Here is a 21962-nt window from a genome sequence, read left to right on the forward strand (position 1 = left end):
AAGGTACTTCATTATTGGTTGTCTGTTGTTTTTTGTTGGTGACCTTCGGTTGTTTTCTGCTCTATGATTGGGTTGTTTTCTCTTTGACACATTTTCTATTTCTATTCTTAATTTTATTTTGTTCAGTGTATTGATAGACGTCATGTTTCGGCCGCAAAGTTTTATATCGGTATCAATATTAAATATTGTTAAATTTAAAGCCAGTCTATCCAATATAGGTTGCTTTGTCTGTTGCACTTATAAGTCATTGTTGAAAAACTCTTGCTGACATAAAGGAAAGACCAGATGTATTTGCTTCTTGAAATAAAATCTAAATCATGGAATTTATCGTAGAAACATAATGTCGTTAGACTATTTCTGAATTAAGTGATCTGTGCTTAGCATTACTCGTAATAATCGAATTATAAATCGCAGAGATGGCAATAGTGTTTATTAAGCAAAAATTTTAACATCACACATCCACTTTGTAGCAAACTTAAATTTTATTTGTTTAGATGTTTTGTTATTCTTAAGGTGGCGCGGGCCTATTCGAAGTTTCTAACAAAAGTGCCGTATTTTTGGTTATTTTATTCTTTAAAGAAAATGAATCAAATTGGTCGAAAAAAAAAGGGGGTCACGGACCATTTAAGATCAAAATTTTACTTTTAAACAGGTATGCAAAGGGGACCATTTTTCAATGAAATGATAGGGAAAATACAGGTGTTGACATATTTTTATCGGAATATGAAAAAAACGTTCTATGACAATTTGTCCAAAACTGTTATATGAAAAGCTGGAATATAGCTTCAAAGAATGAGCCAATAAAAAAAATAGGTCACCAATAAGGAAAAAAAAATATTTTGCCTTAAAACCCAAATTTTGGCGGGAAAATGGTGAAAATGGGTGAAATGTCATTTTGATCCTTTAACAAATACGGATAATAACGAAAATATTCTATAAGTCACATAACTACAATGCTTTAACATTTCTAATCAATCAAAATATTTAAAAAAAATATATCGAATTTACGACAAATACTTTTGTAATTCATGCGTGAAATTATGCGCAGTCGAATAGTCCCGAGCCACCTTAATTCTTTTACATGAAATTAAAACATCTTAAATGAACTACAAAAATAATACTATTCCAACAACTAAATGACAACATGAATAATTAAAGTGCCTATTCTAAAATTCTAATCAAAGCAAACATTTTAATGTAAGGTTTTAATTTATTTTTGGTAAAGTTTTGCATTTGAATCATAAAATAAATGTCTTTCGGTTTACTGGGGTTAGTTTTATGAATCTCAAAAAAATAAAATATAAAATACCGAACTCTAAGGAAAATTCAAAACTGAAACTCACTTATTTGATGACAAAATCAGAACACCAAACACATACAACGAATGGAAAACAACTGTCATAAGAAGGCATTTCCTTATGTAGAAAATGGTGGATAAAACCTGATTTTATAGGTAGCTAGACCTCTCCCATGTATGAAGTTTCATAACGGTTAAATATATAGACAATGATGTATAAGCAAATGACCTCTTCAGTTGGTTACTTGAATTTTTCTAGTCGTACACGTGTCTTCTATATTCCTTTTGTTTTAAAAACAAATCTAGGGAAATTAAAGATCAGACATTGTTTTCCCTGGTGTCATTGATGAGTTTTAATTAATTTGATAAAATGAGTAGGTCAAACATCCAATTCTAGATACCATTAGAACTTTATCATTTTCATATATTATGTGTACATTGGACGATGCATGACTATCAATTTTTAAATTAATATTTATCGACAAAGTTGTATTGGAGGCTTTATATAATAATGAGATGTGGTACGGTGTGATAATATTGCCAATGAGACAACTAATAATCAGAGATATGAATGTTAACAACCTAAATTGTATGTACTCTTAAAGAATACTTTATTTTACAATAACTATTAAGCCCAGTTTTGTTAGCTGTTAACTGTTAGTAATTTGATGATAGGTGTCCTGGAGAAATTGGTAAATACTGTGATATAACATAATAACAGTAAACCACGTGAAGGAAACTTTAGAGTGAGGTCAAATTCAGTTTTTCATCTTTGTGTTCAATTCCAAAGGAATTTACAACAGACCGACACATTTGATGTTTTAGCTCTTTTTTACCATTTGGCTTCCAAAATGTTTGTCTCAAATCTAACTTATTAGGATGACATAGGAAACACGTCTTGTTAAATAGTACGGAAATCATTTCAGGTTTTATTTTTGTTATGTTCTGTTCTGTTTTTGTTTGGGTTTGTTATGGGGGAAAGGGGATAGGGAAGAGGAAAGTTTGTTATTTTCTCTGATGTCGTAGTTGCTGCATAAACTTGAGGGGAGAACTTTACCTACCTCTTCAATAAAACTTGTTATACATTAGGATTCGATGGAAGCAAGAACATGATTGTGATATTCCCTGTAAAAGAATTAGCCCACTATAATCCATCAGTATATATGTTTTTGAAATTTACCTTTCCTAATAAAGATTTATTTTGTAAGTTAACTGGGGAAAACAAGTTCAAAATAATAAGTGCATAATGCGAAATGATTGTGTAATGTTGGGTTAAAGTTCATTAAGTGTAAATAATTTATTAAGACTACATGCACTTTTGTATGTAAAAGAATTGTACTTTGCTATTGGAAAACATTCTGAACATTGTGGTCAAACATCTTTCTTCAATTAAATGTTAATCCTCCTTGATTGCATTTTGTGATTTATCGACTGCAATACAATTCTTCGGTTACTCTTATCACAGCTTTCAAAACGCATTGTTTTACCTAAGATAAGGGAAAGGTATGTACATGAATCGATAACTATATGATATAGTTGAACATACTTTTGACTGCTTAATTTTTTGTAAAAAAGGTATTTACCTCATATCAAGGATCGTTCGTCTATTACGAATCCTGCTTATCTTAATCCGTAGAATAAAACGATACATTCTACGGTGCTATAATGTGATAAGCTGCAGCATGATTCACTCATATTTCTAGGAGACACATAATCGTCATTTACTTTTCTTTTTATTATTCTAGCTGTTAGAAATATCTTCATTGTTGGTGACACTTTTGTCTATTATGAGATAAACAGGAATTGTTTTTACAAAATTTACTTCTGGATACTATCTTATGATCATAAACAAGCTTTGTCCAAGTTTGGAAGAAATCCAGTGTAATTTAAGAAAGTTATTAATGTTTTAAAAACATTAACCATAGAGTGAATATTTGTGAACGAATCAACTACCAAATCTTCGTCAGAATCATCATGTCGTCGTATTTTGCCTTTGCAACGACGACGCCGACAACGGAATGTAGGAACGCTATGTATTGCTTTTGCGACAAAAGTCGCAGGCTCGACAAAAATGAAGAAAAAATTGTTGCGTCCTTAGCGCTTTTCTGGATTTAATAGGCTTTCGTCATGAACGATCATGCACAGAAATAAAAACAATCTGTATATACTTTGTAGAACGGTCAATGGCGAATATTTCAAGCTCACATAAACTACAACATAAACAGAAACTCTACGTAACTATAGACATCGTTTTTAAAAAAACAGGTATTTTTCCCATATCAATGCAGAATTGAATTCCCCAAATTAATCTAAATAAAAGAGAGTCGAAAGATACCAAAGGGTATATCAAATCATAGCCATAGGGTAGATCTTCATTTAAGATACTCTCATAAACACTTTAGTCGAAGACAAACTAACAACAACATAATACAATCAACGACAAGACAAATAACAGTCTACAGAAAGAACATATGAAGATAAAAGCAACATCAACACCGCCAAAAACCTGGGATGATCTCAGGTGCACTGGTCGGATTGATCATGTAAGCACAATTTGGGTGATATGTTTAACATTGTCAAATTTAAGGAGAACAAGACGCAGGACGGGGCTGTAGGCATGACAATTGGAAAATAATCGTCGTCATCTATCAAATATATATATTCAATAATGGTCAACCAATTCGTGATGGGTCTGTAAAAGTATCGCTAGACTGAACTACACGATAGCTATGCATAGTACTAAAGTTAAATGCGTACGAAAAATTGATATGGTTCAAAGGGATTTAACTCCGAATAAAAGCATGTCTCACAACGCTTTATAATATACAATTTTCATAATATATGAAATACATTATCTGAAAATGTAAATATGATGGGTTTTCTTTTTAAAGTGTTCAAAAAAGAATTTTTGAGAAGGAAGACTTGAACATATATCGTATGTCATTCATAATCTCATGTTGATGATCGTGAAGATTGTATGTAATGCTGACCGACCATTTTTCTATACTAAGTCCAGTCAGTTGTTTGATTTAGAACTTCGTATGTTGTTTTTTATCAGGTTTAATGGCTTTTTCCTGTTTTTAATTTACCTTGGAAATGACTGTACCATGTCAGTGCCAGTTGTTATTCATTCGTTTGATGGGTTTGAGCTTTTGATTTTGCCATTTGATAAGGGACTTTCCAGTTTGAATTTTCCTGGGAGTTTAGTATTTTAGTGGTTTAACCTTTTAGCTGAATTATTTGTTCTTCTTTTATATTGGTTGAATGTGATATGAAAAGGGACAGATTCAGTGAATATTGGATCCTTTAAATAAAAAAAAAACTTTTTTATAAAGGTCACGCACCTTCCCTAACCTTAAATCTTGTATTTGTCCCTGATGAAGACTTTTTGTCATCACACGTAAGTATTGTATTACAATCCCAATACTAGAATAACATAACTGCATCAATTTAAACAATATGATATAAACTCCAACATGCTCATATATATGTGAAAGGTTAATAGACTGAAATCATGCGTTTGTCGATGCGATCCTAACTTTAGGTCATCCATCGTTTGTCTCATAGTTTAGTTCTTATCCATCCTTGGCTTTCAAACATTCGGCTTGAACGTTTCTGATCAAGGTAAATCCAGAAAAGCGTTACGGACGCATAAAATGTATAACGTTTTGTTATCATTTATTTTTATAAAAAAAAAACAATATATAAAAGAAGCAGACTATCTGGTCTATGCAGCATCATAAATTGAAAATTTCTTGCCCTCTATGAAATGGGATTATGAACTTAACGTAAAGTCAGTGTAGCTCCAGTCATATTAAAAATGATAAAAGTCAAAACTAGTTACATAAAATATATTGTGTTCATTGGTATTGATTATAATGTTTAATATAGAAATATACAAAAGTTATTATTTTTTACTTTTAAATCAGGATTTAAAATCGAGTTTATTGCTTATTTGACAACACCATAAGTTTCTGTGCGTGAGATCCACAAGAAGCATTGTCTAGTCAGTGTTTGGATTTAGTTTATTTCATTCTCTGGAATGTTTTATATAATTGTAGATTGTTGTGTGTTTGTTAATCTGTTTAATTTATTGTAAACATTTCCTGATTTTGACCGATTTAAAGCTTGTCATATTGAATGAGGCTAGTTTAATTTAGAAGAGGATGGTATGTTGACCTCTTAAATGTCTTTCCATTTTGTAATGTACACGGGTTTCACTGACGGATAATAATAATTTCCTTTTATTCAAGTAAATATTATAAAATCTATCATAAAAGAGTAATGTCTTCTTACTTTATTAATAAAGCTATCTTAAGTTGTAAAGAAAAATTACTAGTGTGATATGACCGATTTAAAGCTTGTCATATTGAATGAGGCTAGTTTAATTTAGAAGAGGATGGTAAGTTGACCTCTTAAATGTCTTTCCATTTTGTAATGTACATGGGTTTCACTGACGGATACTAATAATTTCCTTTTATTCAAATAAATATTATAAAATCTATCATAAAAGAATAATGTCTACTTTTTTTTTATTAATAAAGCTATCTTAAGTTGTAAAGAAAAATTACTAGTATGATATGATAATGAGTTACTTGGTCCAGTTTATATACCAATAAATTCCTTTAAAAAAAGCGTTTAATCCTTATAATTCTTTAAATTGTCATTTGCCCACACGTAAATTCCATCACATGTAAATTGTTTTTTGTGCCATTGAATTGGACATGAATATATTTTTTGATTAAAGCAACAAAATGAAATTTGCTACATGAATCTGCTAAAATATGAACTACAAAATACCTAATTATCATTCAAATGAATTTTTTGTGTTGGTTTTCTTTGAAATATTAGGGGTAAAATTTTTTATCTTGTTTGAGCGCAGAGTATATATTTACATGTATATTGTCAGAAAATATAAAATAAGCGTAAGCGAGGCTTGTCGGGCTTTTCTTCTAATTCATAGCGAGTAAAAAGCATTTTATGTTTCCGACAGTGTACATGTATTATTTTATCCTAAGATTTACACCCGGTACTTGAGCGTTAGTTGCTTAAATCAAAAATAATTGCCTCTGATTTTTTCAAAGAAATCGGCTTATTTGAAACGCGAACAGCGAAGCAGATCCCAAAACGAACTGTTACCCAAAAAGATATATCCATATTACAGCTTTTTAAACATAAGAGCGAACACCAGAAGTATTTTTTTGTGACCAGAGCCGTTTCAGAAGACTTGAATAATTTTGCTTTAATTTTATAAAAAAAAAATGAATTTTTAGCAGATAAAATTCTTGGCGACTAATGGTCCACCAGCAGCGGTATTGACCTAAATGCTTGTAAAATGAAACTTACACTTTATACATTTTGCATAAAAAGTGATTTCTTGGATTTAGCTTTTGTACTCATATTTCAAGATATACAAGCTTACAGCTATCAATGACCACAGTATCGGTACTCTTATTCGGAAAGTATTCTAATTCACACATAAGTCAAATCTTACCTACAACCTCACTCTAATCAGCGTGTTTTATTCATCATTTTAACTTATAACACACGCCATACACGCCATACACGTACTTGTGGTTTTCATCATCGACAACTTCAAGTCTGAATCTTCTGACTTCACTTGTGATAATTAATTTTGCTGGCCATGTTTAAGTACGTGAATCTATGATAGTCAACAACACTTATATGTCATCTAAGGGACCAAATACATTTTATAAATAGGAAACATAATTTTAATTTGGCAATAGATTCTGCGGATTAAGCCAGACACAAAATCAACAATGATGCCAGGCTTATAGTTTTGTTCGCCAGACAAAATGGCATGACCGTAAAAAGACTTGAATCCTTAAGCCGAATATATTATGCTTTGAAAACGTTGAGTTGGTGAAAAGAAGAGCTTTACAACTCATTTGATACAAAAGTGTTATTGGAACAACACTATATTTCGTGTTCAGTCAAACGCGTATCGAATTGTTGTTAAAGGTATCAGGCTTATAATTACATACGCCAGGCGCGAGTTTCGTCTACATAAGACTCATCATTGACGCTCAGATCACAATAGTTCGGAACACAAATAAGATAAAAGTTGACAAGCATTGAGGACCAAAAATGCCAAAAAGTTATGCCAATTACGACTAAGGTAATCTAAGCCTAGGATAATAAAATCCTTAGTATTACAAATAATGCATACCTTTGCAAACAGTTTCTAAAAATGACTATATAATTGATATTCATGTCAAAACCAGTGTTTAAATGTCTATGCAATATTCTGTTGTTTAATCAAAACGTCTTTCACAGATAATAGTAAAACTATATACTCAAAGTGCTGCAGTATGAATCAAGTGTAAAATATTAAAAATTTTATCTATACGTTTGATGTATTTAAGATTTTGATTTTGCCATTTGATTAGGGACTTTCCTTTTTTAATATTCCTCGGACTTCGATATTTTTTTAATTTAACTTTTGTATATCAGATGGATAACATTTCATCAAATATCATTATCCTTTTATTTGTATACATATAGATTACTGTCTCTAGAGTACAGTTTGAGTCTACATGTTTTGTGTTGTAAATGTACTATTCTAGAAACAAGATTAAATATCAACATATTTATAATAGTACAAGAAGACGAAGCCTAGAAAATCAGCATTTGGCTAATGAATTCTATTTACAGCATACATATTCACTATTGGCTGAATAGTATGAGTGATATTGCGTAAAATGTGCACAGCTAAATGACGTAGCTAGGTACTAATACGTTCCGTCATTGTGTTATTGTGCTAAAGTAATTTTTGTATTCTTGTCTTTCATTTTTGCTAATGTGCTTTGGTATATGCCTTTTTGTTGATTTTGTTAACACATTGGTTTGTTTTTATGGTGATTAAGATTATCACACAATGTTGACTGCTGTCCCCCTATTTTGACAGTTTCACCTATTATCTCTGTTGTTTTTGTTCACACATTGGTGTCAATATAATCGAATTATGCGACTGTCATACAAGTGAGCGGTTTGAATAAATGTAAAACCAGGTTTAATGACTATATATAGAGTTAACGATAACCTTCAGAATAGGGAGTTTACAAGCAAAAGTTTAGATCAAAGAAAATATACGTAAAGATACCTGAGGGATATGTGTTAAAAATAGAAAATACGTATACATTTATTTTGATTAATGTATTCAGGTAGGTATAGCTAAAAGATTTACGCTTTTAAGGAAGTGAGTTTTCTCCCTTTATCAAAATAATTTTGCATTTAATTTAAAATGTTTAAAGTTATTGCACATTTTTTAAAATGTAGTCTCTTATTCATTCAACGACAGTACTATCTACCCTTTGCTAGCATTATTCATTTAAAAAATTGTACATCTTTCTTCTTATTTTCAAATTTTCATCGATATATTTAAATATTTTTTGTAAAAATAGAAAATTTGGATTTTCCTCTTAGTATTTAAACTTCCCATTTCTTAAGTTATGTAGAGGCTTCTATGCTACTGGGGCCGCTCTTGTCATGCACAACCCCGCAACAAATAACTTAAACCAAAATACCTAGTATTCCCAAATCATACCAACCCAACATGCATGCCAACAGTCTAAGTCCCCAGTAGTAAAGCAGTCTCTGTTTCCTTTTTCTTTTTTCTCTAGACTATTCACTGTTTTTCGTTTACCAAAGAGAAGGAAGACACAGTGTGCATCTATGTATTATTTTATATGTGTCGCTGCGAAGTATATCATTATCAAAAACTGTGATATATCAATTAGTAGCATAACATACGTTTTGTGTAAGGAAAGGCAAAGAAGTAAAACATTTTAAATGACTTAGCTCAATCTCAGCAGACACGACTGAACTGTCTGGATGAATCGGAAACAAACTGTTTTATAGAATTACAAAAAAATGTAGTAGGCAATTATTAGGTCTAACATTTAAGCTCTGAAAATATGTCACAACAATCCCAAAGTACTGAATAGTTAATACATAACCAGTTATGTCGTATTAGCGGTAAAAGAAAACTCTTCTAAGGTCAAAGCGCGGTCTCTTCTGGGGAAACGTTAAAACCAAAACAAAACACCCCTAAAAAATCATTTTTTTTTTATATAAATAAGGCCGTTTGAATTGTTTTACATTGTCATATCGGGGCCTTTTATAGCTGACTATGCGGTATGGGCTTTGCTCATTGTTGAAGGCCGTAAGGTGATCTATAGTTGTTAATGTCTGTGTCATTTTGGTCTCTTGTGACCAGTTGTCTTATTGGCAATCATACCACATCTTTTTTATATTTACATGTCCTTCTTATCATTAACCCCTTTATATATTCAGAACTCTTAATAGTCTGTCAGTTTTGTCGATACATTGAATTAACACCGTTATCTTGCGTACTCTTTTATTTTTGTAAAAATGGTTTTGATAATATACGGATAATTCTTCATTTTTGTCAAAGAAGACGGTTTGAACAGGTCTCTTAAATTCGAGAATAAAAAAAAGAATGTAATAAATCTTAGAAAAACCCACACTGCAGATGTTCTTTATTCATTTTAGATTTATTTATTTTTTTTTGGTATAAATGTCTTAGTTTTTTTACGTTAGGGCGAAGCAGCAACAACTGCTAGATTATATTCATTTTATATCTTTCATTGCATTATCGAAACGATGAGAAGCCTTTTTCTTAACAGACAGACAAGTTTTTTGACAAATGTTTTCCAAATGTTATAAAAAATTTCTAAATCTGTAAAAAAAATTTCGTAAAATGTGTAATATTTGCATTTCAGGTGAAATACATAAATTTTTACATGTTTTGGACGTCATAGTCACATAAAAAGTGATATTTTTGTTCTCAAGTTTCTTGATGGAAAAAATATTCTTTTATCAATAATAAGCTTGATGAAAAATAATTTTCACATCGAATTAGTTTACTATTTGGTACTTTAAAAAATTTAGTACAAGTATTGTTTTGCACTAAACACTTCATAATGATCTGCTGTCCTCTTCCTCGTCCTCATATAAGATGTAAGCCTCTCTTTCAACATTTAAAATGCATTTGAATTTATTGACGAAAATAGGATCAAGAAAAACCTTTGAAGAATCCATTGAACATCGTGCTGATTTTTTAATTTGTTCTGTTTCAAACTTTTTTACGACATTTATTGATGTTTTATTGAAAATTACGGTGACTTTATTATGATTAAGGGAAAACGAGAAAAAAATTCAGTGTTCTATAAATAGTTATCAAAGGTACCAGGATTATAATTTAATACGCCAGACGTTCGTTTTGTCTACATAAGATTCATCAGTGACGCTCAGATCAAAATAGTTATAAAGCCAAATAGGTAAAAGTTGAAGAGCATTGAGGACCCAAAATTTCAAAAAGTTGTGCCAAATACGTCTGAGGTAAGCTATGCCTCAGATAAGAAAATCCTTAAACTATTTTTGAGTAACCTAAATGACCCATATGAACTGTTTTAGTAAAAGTATATCATTTTTTTTTATTTCGGTCTGTGTGCGAGTGCCAACTGTTCTAACAAAATATACAAGTGTTCCTTTGAAAATTTTAAGTGTGGATTTGCATTGTGTCTTGGTATTTATATATCCAATATTCCTGTATTTAGTTATGATGTTTCTGTTGTATGCTCGTTTGGATATTGTGTGGTGCATTATTGCTTGTTTTTTTTCCTTGGATAAAGTATTGTGTAAGTCTGAATTATTTAAGCTTTGTAACAGCGTTTATTTAAAAAAAAAAAAAAAAAAACGTTTAATACCGTCATTACCATAATGATTGTTTGTACTAGTATTTTGAAAATAATTATATGATTTTCAAGACCATATATCCGTCATATAAATAAGTCACTGTTTGTGTTGTCCTATTCTGTCGTTAATAAAAGATGTTCGTTGATATTCTGCTGTTTACATGTTGTAACGGCTATTATATTACTAGTATGTATGTGTTTGTTTCTTTGCGCTAAGTGTTCTTCCGTTTGTTTGTGTTGTATTCCTGTCTCACAGTGTTGTCCTTTTAATCAATATTTTTTTAACATTATCATATAAGCTGAAGGGTTTGGCTAGCAATAAAACCGGGTTAACCCACCATTTTTTCGTAAAATGTTGTAAACCAAGTCAGAAAAATGGCAGTTGTTATCAAGTAGTTACAGTTCGTTTGGTTTTGTTGCATTTTAGTGTTTCTGTTGTTACGTTTTTTTTCCTCTTATGGTTGATATGTTTCCCTCGGTTAAATTTTGTAATCCGATTTGTTTTCTCAACGGTATACTACTGTTACATTTGTATAATTGTATATTAACTTAAGCTTTCAACTTAATAAATTGAATTTATGGATTATTTTGCTAGAAAACTAGAAGTGTCTGAATCAGTTACTTTTAAGTCAACAAAGGCGTCAGATGTTCTGTATAATTATTAGTAAGTTTTTAATTTCGTTTTGATTTAAAAACACGAAACGTGTTATACACATTTTCTTCTGTCGTTAATCATCGATATTTCATATAACTAAGATTAAATCCTACAATGAGTATTTACATAATTATATCATTTGTCTAAGTGCAATAAACGTTCAGTTTTGAGATAATAAGCACATCCGCTTCATTTGAACTCTAGTTGATAGTTGTCACATTGGCAATAACGTCTTCTTTTTTCATTTAGGAGCTCTCAAATTAACTAAAAGCAAAAAGTTACAGTGATCGAATCAATTATTTTTCAATCTCTTTGTCTCTTTTAGTCAAAGTTAGAGTCTAAAGTAGTATAACAATGTTCTTTTGTACACTAATCACGATAAACATAATTTACTTCCGCACTAGGCTTGCTTGACTGTATATCTTATATATTTTAATTATCATTAAACATTATATTTAGAAAGCATAGTATTATGATGTCTTTTTTTTCGATTGGGTCAATCGTTATCAAAGGTATCATGCTTATAATTTTATACGACAGACTCGCGTTTTGTCTACAAAATACTCATAACTGACGTTCAGCCAAACAAGTATAAAATTGATGGGAATTGGGGACTTAAAATTCCATAAAATTGTACCGAATACGACTGAGGTAATATATGCCTGGAATGAGAAAATCTTTGGTATTTCGAATAATTCATACTTTTGTAAAAAAAAATAATCTTATTTCTAAATGGAGGTACTATTGAATGTTTTTATTAATTACAGTTCTTATATATCTATTATTTCCATAAAAAAATGTACAGTATATAATATGCATGCAAACATTTTCAATATGGATAATTGACCTTAAACAAAAAATATGACGTGGATGTCGATATAACTAGAATTTTCTGAATAACAGATTAAATTTGTTTTCTGACACTGTGTGTAGAATGTATGTTTTAAAATAATAATTTATTACTATTTGAATAGTATTATAAATAACAGTTGAAACAGTTTTAAGAATCACCACGTGTTTTCATGAGGGCTTGGAATTGATAAAACTACAGGTAATCCTGTTGAAGAATCTTAATAAATCATGCGTTGTGTTTTTCTATACGTTTAATCGTCGTGATAGCTAATGCATATAATATAACGTCACAGAGTAAAGCGGTATGGTAACAACATAACAACGTTACCATAACGTAATGTTTGTACTTCGCGTATTTTCCGACATTCTGGGAGCCGACAAAAGTGCAATATGTAACGAAAATTAAAAAATGTAAATTCACAATATAGATAAATAAATTTAAAATTAATGTCCATCTCAAATAAAACAATCTAGTTCCTTAACCTTGACTGAACACAATTACAGTTTATCTTTTAGTCCCTTCATGGACGTTTCTTCAAGCACACACGGTAACTTCAGGCTAAGCTGTAATTTTCTTTACGTTATAAGTTTCTGTCCTGTATCTATGTGGCTTCTTGACTCCACCAGTTGAGGGTGTGTTCGTTCGAGCGGTCTTGGTAGATAGTCACTTCCTTGGATGTTTTCCTCAAATGGGTTTATGTGCGATCTTCTTTGAACGAGCCATTGCGATGTGTTTTCTGGTCTTCGTTTGGCAACGATCATACCTGAAGGTATATCATCTTGATGGTCATGTTTCTGTGACAACTTTGCCGTGGACTTTCCTTTCTCGTTATCAATAGCTGTGTTCTTGTGTGAAATATCGTTTACAAGAACTGCTGACGACTGGTTGATGTGTTTATTGATTGGTCCTGATAATAAATATCCAATCTTTGACTGTACAGCGGTGGGTCCTTTTCCTCTGATAACTTTGTCCTCAATAATGTCCCAATAGTGGTCGGCGCCTATGAGTAAGTCGATTTCAAAACGTTCTGTACTTTGCACAGAATGTGCAAGTTTAAGTTCTCTTAAATGAGGCAACCTCCTTATAGTCAGGGGAATATTGTTCTTAATTGGGACGGCAATTTCTGGAACAATTAGTGTGTTAATACGCACCTTTTCTCCTGTGTCGGTCTGTAGTTGTATTGTTGCAGTGTCTAAGTTACGAACTTTCTGAGATAAATCTCCGAACGCAGACAGTTGAATGCTTACGTTTTCTGTGGGGTTTATTTCTAATTGATTAGCTAGTTTCTGAGTTATAAAAGAACGCTGTGCTCCCTCGTCAAATAAGATGTTACATTCTACTTCTTGGTCGTTATATACAACTGGTGCAATTGCTGTTTTCAGGAGAATGTTGTGATTCTGTTGTGATGAATACATTACTCTAGTCTCGTTTAGTGTTTCAACTTCGTTTATTTCTGACTGTTGTATTGTAGGCTCCGGTGTCGTACCTGGAATGAACTCTTTACCTTTACAAATGCTTGTATGATGCATTCCGTTACACTTTTTGCATCGTTTAGTAGACTTGCATGCGGCCACTCGGTGTGACCCTAAACAGTTAAAGCATAACTGTTTCTGTTTTACAATTTGATTTCTTGTGTTTGCGTCTGTTACTTCAGTGCACTCTGTCGGATAATGCTCACCTGAACAAAATATACATGTATGTGTATGTACCTTATTACGTGTGTCTGTGAATTTACCCTTGTTGTATGTATGTGATTGCGTACCCATGAAAAATGCAGTGGCGTACAATCTGTCTGAATCTGTGACTCCTTCTCCAGCTTCGAGTATATCGATTTCTTTAGTTATTGATTTTCGTAGATTTTGCAATATCAAATTATCTCTACCGTGTTCTCTTGCAATAGATTTTCTTATGTCAATCGGTAACTTGTCCAAAACTACAGGTACCAAAAGCGAACCATACATCTCTGGTGTTTGACCAAGTGACTCTAATCCTCGTACGTATGATTCTAATTTGTCTCCGTAACACCTCAAACTAAAAGCATCATTTGTTGGTGCGGGTAGATTCATGAGTGCTTTCATGTAAGCATGTATAAGTTTGCTAGGTTGTTCGAACCGATCTCTGAGAAGGTTGACTGCGGTTTCGTAGTTACCATTAGTTAAAGCGAATCCATCTACTGTTTGCGCGGCACTTCCCTCAAGCTGGGCTTTAAGATAGTTAAACTTTTGGATTGGTGTTAATGTGTCGTTGTAGTGTATAGATGACTCGAAACAATCCCAAAATGTTTGCCACTTGAGAATATCTCCATTAAAATAGGGTAAGTCTAACTTTGGAAGCCTATGGTAATTAGTTTTTGAAGATCTCGGTTCTGACGGGACTTGAAACATGACATTCTCTGACGGACGGGTATGCACTGCAGGGGTGTTAACTGAATACTGCTGGTTCATAAAATCTATTGCACATCTGTTCATATCAACTCTAGCTTCGGGTGTGAAATGATATGCGTCTGGGTTAAGTCTGCTCGTTGAAGGACCAACAGTATCATGCGAAATTATAGTATTTGTTTCAACATGTTCAAAGGACTTAATAAATTTCCGAATTTGTCTAATTTTACAATCAAGTTCGTACATATACTCATCTGAGTCGGTGATTTCCTGCTCCAGATTTTCCTCCGATGTCTGTTCCAAAAGTCTGTTATTCAGGTCAATCAATGTTTTCTGTTTTTTGCGTGACGGCATCATCAAGGGCTTTCACTTCGTCAACTTCTGTGTCTGTTTTTGACTTTAACTCGTCGAATTTCACCAGTAGCTTCGTGACTGCTCCTTTGTGTCCAGCACGAACTGACTTCAGCTTTGAATCCATAAAATTGAAAATGGAAATGGGGAATGTGTCAAAGAGACAACAACCCGACCAAATAAAAAACAACAGCAAAGGGTCACCAACAGGTCTCCAATGTAGCGAGAAATTCCCGCACCCGGAGGCGTCCTTCAGCTGGCCCCTAAACAAATATATACTAGTCCAGTGATAATGAACGCCATACTAATTTCCAAATTAGAATATATCCAAAGGTTACGGCACCATTAAATGTTGAAGAATCTTAATAAATCATGCGTTGTGTTTTTCTATACGTTTAATCGTCGTGATAGCTAATGCATATAATATAACGTCACAGAGTAAAGCGGTATGGTAACAACGTTACCATAACGTAATGTTTGTACTTCGCGTATTTTCCGACAAATCCTATATATTCTTTAACATCATTTACCAAGGACGAAATTTTACAAAATCATAAATCTGTCCTTCTTTCTTTTGGTATCAACATCAAAGAAAACGAAGAAAACTTGCCTTCATTATACTGGATACCTAAATTACACAAAACTCCATATAAAGAACGATACATAGCTGGGTCTTCAAAATGTTCGACTAAACATCTTTCTAAAGTACTGACTACTATTCTTTCTACAGTTAAAGATGGCCTTCAAAAATATTGTGATGAGATATATTCTATCAGTGGTGTTAACCAGATGTGGATTCTCAAAAATTCGAAAGATCTACTGCTTAACCTTCGATCACAATCTTTGCAATTTTGCAGCAACATAAAAACTTTTGATTTTTCTACGCTATATACTACTATTCCCCGTGCTCAGTTGAAAGATCGACTTCACCATCTCATAAAACAGAGCTTTTTCTATAAAAATGGGAATCGAAGATACAAATTTCTTGTTTTGGGTTACAATAATTCATATTTTGTGAAGAATCACACTGAATCTTCCAGAAAATATACTGAAGATGATATTATCAAAATGCTGGACTTTTTTATCGACAATATATTTGTTGAGTTTGGAGGATTTATATTTCAACAAACAGTCGGTATTCCAATGGGTACTAATTGTGCACCCCTGCTGGCTGATTTGTTTTTGTACTCGTATGAAGCAGAATTCATTCAGAACCTTCTAAAAGACAAAAGAAAAAGCACCTTGCGAAATTCTTTAACTTTACTTTCCGATATATTGATGATGTTCTATCATTGAATAACCCATATTTCAGCCAATACCTACATCTCATATATCTCAGTGAACTTGAAATCAAGGATACTACTGATACTAGAAGGACTGCTTCATACCTTGATCTTTTCCTCAATATTGACGTAGATGGACGACTTCACACGAAAATCTATAATAAACGGGACGATTTCAACTTCCCAATTATCAATTTCCCATTTCTCAGCAGTAACATACCCTCTGCCCCTTCGTATGGTGTTTACATATCACAATTGATACGTTATTCTCGTGCTTGTTCACACTATACGGACTTCATATACAGGAGTGTGCTCCTTACGCAGAAACTGCTCCAACAAAGTTATGAGGAGGACAGATTAAAATTGACACTCCGTAAATTTTATGGACACCAACACGAATTGGTGGATCCATACGATAAAATTGAGAATGGAAATGGGGAATGTGTCAAAGAGACAACAACCCGACCAAATAAAAAACAACAGCAGAGGGTCACCAACAGGTCTTCAATGTAGCGAGAAATTCTCGCACCCGGAGGCGTCCTTCAGCTGGCCCCTAAACAAATATATACTAGTCCAGTGATAATGAACGCCGTATCTTTGACCAAATTAGCTAAGGACATTTTTACCACATGGTAGATTGTTGTTTGTCATTATGTCGTCTAATCTTTTAATTACCAAACGTGACTTATTCCCGATTGTGACTGTTTTGCTGAGTGTGAATTCGCATTACTATAAGACGTGTTACGGTATTTGTCTATCCCATATTCATGTATTTAGTTTAAATGTTTAATGTTATATTTGTAATTCTCATCGGATTTTGTCAAATGTGTTGATGTCTTTTCTATTATATTTATGTGTTATGGTAAACAATATTAATCACCGCATTCATTCATTAGATTTCTTTTTGTTCAACGTAATCAGTACGATATTTTACGTTTGAAGTCAGATTCAAAACAAACCGGACATAGCTTTATAATATAGTTAATTGCTACCTTAGTTTGCTAATAATAAATATTAAAATGTGCATTGTTATTTAATGCTATATCAGTATTTAGTTCAAATATAATCTTAAATCGATCCTAATTCTATCTTATTCATTCAAATGACGTCATTTTTCATTTTTTGATGATCTGTTTTACAAATTCAAATGACGTCATCAATTTTTTGTCATTTTTTACAATTTCAAATATGACGTCACTTGGCGTTGGGGTTTGGGCTTGTTCGGATGTGTCTACATTTTGTGTTGCAAATGTCTGGTTATGTAATGTATATCAGTTGTTTCCTGTAATTAGTTAATATTTCAGTTCTATCATGTACAGCTTCTGTTTAATAATTTTATAAATTTACTGTTTGCAAAAGTATAAATTATTCTAAATAATAAGGATGTGCTGGTAACTAACAGAAAACCCTGGCCGTTTTTGGCACAACTTTTTTTATCTTTTGGTCCTCGATGCTGTTCGACTTTGTGCTTGTTTCGGCTTTCAAACTTTTGTATCTGGGCGTCACTGGTGGATCTTGTGTGGATAAAATGCACTTCTGACGTATTAAAATTTTCAACTTGTTGGCTGTTGTTCGTGTGTTTCTTTGTCAATTGTATTCTCCAATTTATTTATATTGTAGTCCTGTGGTGTTGAGTTGTCATTTTAATGTTATATTTCACATGGCTATGAAAGGGGAGGTTTGGCATGCCACAAAACCAGGTTCAACCCGCCATTTTTTTTCTTTAAAAATGTCCTGTACCAAGTCAGGAACATGGCCATTGTTATATTATAGTTCGTTTCTATGTGTGTTACATTTTAACGTTGCGTCGTATGTTTTCTCTTATTTTGAGTGTAAATTCACATTGCGATAAGACGTGTCACGGTACTTGTCTATCCCAAATTCATGTATTTGGTTTTGATGTTATATTTGTTTTTCTCGTGGGATTTTGTCTGATGCTTGGTCCGTTTCTGTGTGTGTTACATTGTAGTGTTGTGTCGTTGTTCTCCTCTTATATTTTATGCGTTTCCCTCAGTTTTAGTTTGTTACCCCGATTTTGTTTTTTGTCCATGGATTTATGAGTTTGAACAGCGGTATACTACTGTTGCCTTTATTTGTAGTACTTTTTATTCTAATTTGAATTTGAATTGTAAATTTGCGTATAGTTAAAGGCAACAGTAGTATACCGCTGTTCAAAATCATAAACCGCTTGAGAGAGAACAAAATCATGTTTACAAACTAAAACCGAGGAAAACACATCAATTATAAGTGGAAAGCAACAAATTCATAGAACACTGAAATACAAAAAAATCAATCAATTATGCAACAAACATAGAAACGAACTATTAGATAACAACTGCCAAATTTCTGACTTGGTACAGTTATTTGTTTATGTGTGTTCTTCATATTGGTATTATCTTTTGTAGATTATGCGTTATGTTCTATTATATATCATTATGTTATATTTCTATTATGAATTGGGAATACGTTGAACAACAAACGTCAGCATTATTTAATCGCGTAGTGGTATTAACAATTTGTGAATTCTTATCAATTCTAAAGAACTTCTGGACAATTTTAAATCTCGGTCTATTTCTGAAATTAATTCTAACATCTATACTATTAAACGAGAAGACCTCATTTTGGGTGTCGCTTCTCTTCTTTCCACAATAAATTAATCAACACGCCTCTGTGTCCTATAGGTACAGTGTAGAGTCGTATTTGTCATCCATTCATATGATTATTCAGATTGAGTTATTTTGGGAGAAAAACGAGTAAAAAGGCATCCGGATATTGTCCCGTCATTGGACAAAATTTTAAGTCAGATAAGACTTCCGGTTTGCGTTTTTATGTATAATTTCAGAATTCTAACTGCTATCATTTTGAAGTTTACTATCCACGGCGGTCACAGAGTTTATTAAATAGAAAGAGTCTGTATACTATTTCAATGACCACCATGGATCAATTAGTAAACTTAGAATTGAAAGTAAAATTATATAGTAATGAATGTCCATAATATACAGATAAGCGCTAAAAATATTCATGTGAACTTTTGATACCTTTTCTGAAATTCTCCAGTCATTAAATCTTTTACAAAATTCATTGATTACAAAAAAAAAGAAGATGTGGTATGGTTGTCATGTTGAGACAACTCTCCACAAGAGACCAATATGACACAGAAATTAACAACTATAGGTCACCGTACGACCTTCAACAACGAACAAAGCCCATACTTTAAGTCAGTATTCATGTGAACTCTTGATACCTTTTCTGAAATTCTCCAGTCATTAAATCTTTTACAAAATTCATTGATTACAAAAAAAAGAAGATGTGGTATGGTTGCCATGTTGAGACAACTCTCCACAAGAGACCAATATGACACAGAAATTAACAACTATAGGTCAACGTACGACCTTCAACAACGAACAAAGCCCATACTTTAAGTCAGTATTCATGTGAACTCTTGATACCTTTTCTGAAATTCTCCAGTCATTAAATCTTTTACAAAATTCATTGATTACAAAAAAAAAGAAGATGTGGTATGGTTGTCATGTTGAGACAACTCTCCACAAGAGACCAATATGACACAGAAATTAACAACTATAGGTCACCGTACGACCTTCAACAACGAACAAAGCCCATACTTTAAGTCAGTATTCATGTGAACTCTTGATACCTTTTCTGAAATTCTCCAGTCATTAAATCTTTTACAAAATTCATTGATTACAAAAAAAAGAAGATGTGGTATGGTTGCAATGTTGAGACAACTCTCCACAAGAGACCAATATGACACAGAAATTAACAACTATAGGTCACCGTACGACCTTCAACAACGAACAAAGCCCATACTTTAAGTCAGTATTCATGTGAACTCTTGATACCTTTTCTGAAATTCTCCAGTCATTAAATCTTTTACAAAATTCATTGATTACAAAAAAAAAGAAGATGTGGTATGGTTGTCATGTTGAGACAACTCTCCACAAGAGACCAATATGACACAGAAATTAACAACTATAGGTCACCGTACGACCTTCAACAACGAGCAAAGCCCATACTTTAAGTCAGTATTCATGTGAACTTTTGATACCTTTTCTGAAATTCTCCAGTCATTAAATCTTTTACAAAATTCATTGATTACAAAAAAAAGAAGATGTGGTATGGTTGCCATGTTGAGACAACTCTCCACAAGAGACCAATATGACACAGAAATTAACAACTATAGGTCACCGTACGACCTTCAACAACGAACAAAGCCCATACTTTAAGTCAGTATTCATGTGAACTCTTGATACCTTTTCTGAAATTCTCCAGTCATTAAATCTTTTACAAAATTCATTGATTACAAAAAAAAAAAAGAAGATGTGGTATGGTTGTCATGTTGAGACAACTCTCCACAAGAGACCAATATGACACAGAAATTAACAACTATAGGTCACCGTACGACCTTCAACAACGAACAAAGCCCATACTTAAAGTCAGATTAGACTTCCGGTTTGCGTTTTTCTGTATACTTTGAACATACATATACAAAGAATAAAGTGTATTTTCAGAATTCTATCTGCTATCATTTTCAAGTTTACTATCCACGGCAGTCACAGAGTTTATTAAATAGAGAGAGTCTGTATACTATATCAATGCCCACCATGGATCGATAAGTAAACTTAGAATTGAAAGTAAATACACTGTATCAATATATAGTAATGAATGTTCATAATATACAGATAAGCGCTAAAAATATTCAGAAGATGTGGTATGATTGCCATGTTGAGACAACTCTCCACAAATGAACGAAAAACAAATATGTAACACGACAACCACTAAATTACAGGCTCCTTACTTAAATGTTGATAACATATTAAATGTATGTTCATATTGAAATTGATAGAAAACCAAAAATTGGGAGTTTTGGAAATAAAGGAGGAGGGATAAAAAAAAAACATTTTCCTGGCCCCAATAACCTATGACTTATGATACTTTTGCTGAAATTCTCAAGTCATTCAATACTTTACAAAATTCTTCCAACAACACTTTACATACTTTAAACTACGCTCTGATTGCCCGCGATTTCGCGGGTGTGTTCTAGTACTTTTGATTTTTAAACCCTGTATGGCAACATTGCCCATGTGAAATTATAAAATTGTTTTGTATAAACATTGAACGACAAAATTTCTTACTTTGTGACGTATAACTTTTCTGACGTCAGACACGCGAAGCAATGAATGTGTTTTTATTTGATAGATGTTTTTGTGTTTTTTTGTAAAATCGTAACACGGTGATGACTGATGTACCTATATTTTGACGATTTTGTTATCCTCGGAGTTCAGTATTTTTGTTATTATCATTTTTAACAACATTTGACGTATAATTGGTTTCTTTGCTTGTTTGACTTATATTTACATTAAAGATCCAAATTTGTCATCGGG

The 21962-nt window shown here is 32.4% G+C and overlaps 1 protein-coding gene across 1 annotated transcript; it reads right to left on the reverse strand.

Moving 5' to 3' along the window:
• Positions 1 to 13120: 13120 nt before the first annotated feature.
• LOC139521335 (uncharacterized) lies at positions 13121 to 15280 on the reverse strand. Its single transcript, XM_071314813.1, has one exon. It carries the CDS (start codon positions 15278 to 15280, stop codon positions 13121 to 13123), a length of 2160 nt encoding a protein of 719 aa, XP_071170914.1.
• Between the last annotated feature and the right edge of the window lie 6682 nt (positions 15281 to 21962).

Source organism: Mytilus edulis, chromosome 4, assembly GCF_963676685.1.
Source record: "Mytilus edulis chromosome 4, xbMytEdul2.2, whole genome shotgun sequence".
Lineage (NCBI taxonomy): Eukaryota > Metazoa > Mollusca > Bivalvia > Mytilida > Mytilidae > Mytilus > Mytilus edulis.